The following is a 4,729-nucleotide window of genomic DNA, read 5'->3' as shown; positions in this document are numbered from 1 at the left end:
TTGGTCAGATACCTCTGCAGGTGTCTCGTTACTTAGTCTTACTGCTCATGTTGTAACCGAAAAATTTGAGAGAGTAAACTTTGTGTTGAGTGCTGAACCCTTACATGAGAGACACACTGGAGAATACATATCAATGAAATTTGATGAAATGTTGGAAAAGTGGGATATTCCAAGTAGTACTGTTCATTGTGTTTTGCGTGATTCTGGTGCAAACATAAAAAAGGCTCTCTTCCTCTCAGGTCTGAACAATATAGACTGCACTGTGCATAAAATCCATCTAGTGGTGAAACAAGGATTATCTTCAAAAGAAGAAATTGGTAATCTAATTCGAAGTGTCGTTCAATCGCTACCCATTTTCACCATTCAACAATGGCTCAAGATGAACTTAAGAAAATCCAAGGTCGACTTCAGGAGCCTATGCTAACTATTATTCATGATTCTCCTACTAGGTGGAACAGTACTCTATATATGTTGGAGCGTACTAAAAAATTAAAGGAACCATTATGTTTATATGCTGCATCCAATTCAAAACTAGTAAAGCTCAGTAACATGGAATGGATCTTGCTTTCAGAATGCATAAAAGCATTAAAACCCTATGACGAAATCACTAAAGAACTAAGTAGATCCTCTTCCTCTGTCAGTGATGTGATACCTATCATAGTTTCACTGAAAAAAATCCTTCAGACAAACATGGATTACTCACCTGTAGCGCATGCTCAAAGCTCAAGTGCATGTTTAGAGCCAGAAGAATCAGAAGGGCACAGTAGTGACAGTTTATGTAAAGATGAAGAAGAAATAACTAATGTTATAAACATTATGAAAATAACAATGAGGGCTGAACTTGACAGAAGATTTGCTGGTATAGAAAGTACAGATATATATAGGCTTGCCACTTACCTTGATCCTAGATACAAAAGTAAGTTCTTTTCTTCCACTTTCGTTACTGAGCAAGTGCAGTCATCAATTGCTGCATTGTGTGGACAGCAAAAAGATGCTGTAACTGAACCGCCAGAAAAAAGACTGAAAAGTAAGTTGTCCACTAGCCAGACACCAACTCCAAGCACAAGCTCAACAGTGTCGGAGGCAATGAATGTAATTCTGTCATCAAGTTCTGATGAAAATGATGAGCCAACTGAGTCAAATGTGGTAAAAGAAATTAAAGTGTATCATAAACAAAAGAGAATTAGAGGATCAAATGAAGATGCTCTGAAATGGTGGAATCAGAACAGTGGAGATTTCCCAAAGCTTGTAAAAATAGAACGCACTTATCTGTGTTGTCCCCCAAGCAGTGTTCCAAGTGAGCAATTGTTCAGTAGTGCAGGTTTAATTTATGATGAAAAGCGCACAAGACTTTTAGCAGATAAAGCAGAGAAACTTTTATTTTTGAAAAGTAATTTGCCCTTGCTGAAGTTCAATTACTAACCACATGTGCTGTCATAATTTCAGCTCTTTGATTTGAATGTAATTTTGCCACTTTCTATAGGGAGGAGGTTGGGGAAAGTGGTTGGTGGGATGCATGACGACTTGGGTCCCCGTCCCGCATCCTGGTAACACATAATTTTGAATTATGTGGCTGAAAGTCGTCTATCACAAGCAAATATATCGAAATTACTTGGACCTACATAAAATCCGCATCCGCATCCGCATCCGCGAGGGTATGGCCATCAAATATCCGCATTTGCATCCGCATCCACATTTTTCATTTTTTGATATATGTGTCCGCATCCGCATCCACAAATTTTAAAAAGTTGATATCCGCATCCGCATCCGCATCCGCAAATCAAATTTTCAGACATCCGATACACCTCTAATATATATATATATATGTGTGTGTGTGTGTGTGTGTGTGTGTGTGTGTGTATATACATACATCGAGCTACAAATGTCCTTTAATATCTAATTCGCTCTACCTCGGAATTAATATATTTTCATATATGTTTAACCGAAGGGGGAATTTTTTAGTCGATAAGAGATTTGTCGGCTCACGGGCGCGACAAATCTCTTTTCGACTAAATATTCCCCGTCGGTTAAACATATATGGAGATATATATTAATTCCGAGGTAGAGCGAATTAGAAATTATAGGACATTTGTAGCTCGATATATATCTATGAATCACGGTAATGTGATATGACTCATATATATGTATATGAGTAAGTGTTTGGGTGCGCATGTATTTCTTTAATCTGCCAAGAGTAGTTTTTACAAAGTAAAAAAGCAACTGATAGCTGACATTAGTGAGTAATTATGGTTTCAACTTGGATGACGATTCTTTTAGGTCATGTATTTAGAAGTTAAAGAAATGAAGACTTTTATCTAGAGCATAGATCTCGCATAGATTAATATCGTTTCAGTTTCTATTGAAGTCTCTCAAAAACTACCTATAATCTTGAAAACGACTTAATTTCTTTCATTCAGATTAAAGATAGTGTCCATATATGAAACTGCACATCTCTTTCTTCCTTCAGTTCTCTCTCTAAAGATGCTCCCCCAAACACTTGCCTTCTTTCTACCCAAATCCCCCTCTCCCATTTCCCACCCTCCTCCCTCCTCTCTATTTTAGCTTCCAAGAAGCACCTGGTCAGTATTGACGTCAGCATCTGAAACCCCCAACTCAAAGCCCAAGCTAGAATCTCGAAGACTGAAGGCTGGTTGTTGGAGGTCTAAAGGAAGACTTCGAACTCCGTTGAAACGAGTATCTTTTTAGAAAAATTCTCTCTCTCTCTCTCTCTCTCTCTCTCTCTCTCTCTCTCTCTCTCTCTCTTCTCTCTCTCTTTCGTCCTCATCGGAGATTTTTCCTGGTTGTGCTAAACAATTCATATAATAATTTTCATTCCTGAAAAACTAGAAAACTAAAAATGACAGTTCTCTTTCCGTTTCAACAGGACATTACTCACAACTAATGGAGGTAGTATGATTAAAAAAGCATTATAAAAGCTTTAGACGTCGTGATCTAACCTGCTGTTACATATCCATCAGCACAAAATGTCTGAACCCGTATTTGAATCCTTTGCCGACAAGCTTTGTTCTCCTCCAACAATGAGGAAAAAGGCAGACATCTGTTATTCCTGATTATGCTCTGGTTCCCATTCCGTTAAGTCTACATTCCCACTACACAAAATACGATGGTCATTAAGAATTAATGGGTGAAAATGACTTTGATTAATTTCTCTTTTCTTTTGCTTTTCAAAAAGATCAACAAACTTTTCCAGTTTCCAGGTGAACGAGAAAATCTTTCCGAGTCTGATATACGAGAGTCAATGGCCGCAATATACTGACAAGGAAGCACATCGGAATAGCTGTGAGATTGCACCCTCTGTGTTTCTGGGTATATATGTATTCTCGTCTCTCTCTCCTCTCTCTCTCTCTCTCTCTCTCTCTCTGTGTGTGTGTGTGTGTGTGTTTGTCCCATTGTACATATCCCCATTTCAGATTCCATCTCATTCAGGCAATCACTTCATGGCATTCCAATGCTTCTCATTCCAAGCTCTTTGTGTGGCGATAGCTGACTTACTGCTGTGTAGCGAAGAAAAACAACGTAGTCTTACATGAATGAAATATTGGCTTAATATAGTTAGGCAGACTTTAGCGATTATGGTATATAACTGTAGTTACGCGTTATGGACGTTTTAGTAAGTATTCAAGTGGGTTATTGCGAATTCGTAACAAAAGGATTTCACCATATTCTTTATTTTGATATGCATATGAAAGACTTCAGTTACTACGTCGGACAAACTCCCTAGCACATGTGTTCCATTTTTTATCCATCCAACTCCAACGTAGCTGTATAGAAAGAGACATCCCTTATATAAAAAAGGCAATAAACAATAAGAAAATGTCTTTGATTTGATGAAAATCTGCTTCCATCTACGATCAGGGTAACAGCCTTGATTGCATTTGTACATTAAATTAAATTAAACTGGGTACTAGATAAAGAACGAAGTCTATAGAAAAGACTTATATATGTGCATATGAAAGATTTTAATGAGGTAAGTGTTAAAATATCAGTAGGCCACCAGTTAACAGCAATAAAGGATAACACTATTGTATACTGAGAATTTCAAAGAATAGAATGAGAAGATTTTTCAGAATGATCCTTCTTTCCTACTTTTACCAACTGAATGTTGCAAAGCAAATGCATTGCCAAACATGTCTGATAAATTTCTTGTAATCCAAGAGCCATCCGTTTCTCCGGGAGAGCTTGCAACGAATATGCAACAAATCATGGAAATGTCAGTGTGAGGAAGTACCAGCCGTCAATTATTCATATCTCTCTCTCTCTCTCTCTCTCTCTCTCTCTCTCTCTCTCTCTCTCTCTCTCTCTCTCTCATATTTGACTGGGAAATCACCCATAGCCTTCTTGTTTTTCTGCCTACTGCACCAGGCATCTCACACGACCCATATGATAACTGAGTGCATAACAAACATATGATAACGATTGACCACTTCGAACCTTTTATTATTTCTACGCGTGTATCGGTAATTAGGTCTGCTAAGTCCAGTCCCTTGCCGCTGTGCTGTGTAAAGATGTGGCAGAGAGAGAGAGAGAGAGAGAAATGGGTTAGTTTGGAGAGGTGTCATAAGCAGTATTCATCATTACAAGCCATAAGGGCTCTAAACCATTACGGCCACATAATCTAGTCGTCACTAAGCCCACTTGACCATAGCCATTTTCGCCACAGATCAGGTCGTCACTGAGCCATCTTGACCTTATCCATTTCAGCCACATA

General features: G+C 38.3%; 1 protein-coding gene across 1 annotated transcript; it reads left to right on the top strand.

The window, feature by feature from the left end:
• The first annotated feature begins 690 nt into the window (after nt 1-690).
• LOC135195858 (zinc finger BED domain-containing protein 4-like) lies at nt 691-1,422 on the top strand. Its single transcript, XM_064222370.1, has one exon. The coding sequence runs from the start codon at nt 691-693 to the stop codon at nt 1,420-1,422; it is 732 nt and encodes a 243-aa protein (XP_064078440.1).
• The last annotated feature ends 3,307 nt before the right edge of the window (nt 1,423-4,729 follow it).

Source organism: Macrobrachium nipponense, chromosome 17 (genome assembly GCF_015104395.2).
Source record: "Macrobrachium nipponense isolate FS-2020 chromosome 17, ASM1510439v2, whole genome shotgun sequence".
NCBI lineage: Eukaryota > Metazoa > Arthropoda > Malacostraca > Decapoda > Palaemonidae > Macrobrachium > Macrobrachium nipponense.
Note: the sequence above shows the minus strand (reverse complement) of the source record. Positions and strands in the feature narration are given on the sequence as shown.

Excerpts from the sequence above, each read along its gene's own strand:
- LOC135195858 (XM_064222370.1), top strand. The coding sequence starts at position 691 with ATGGATTACTCACCTGTAGCGCATGCTCAAAGCTCAAGTGCATGTTTA.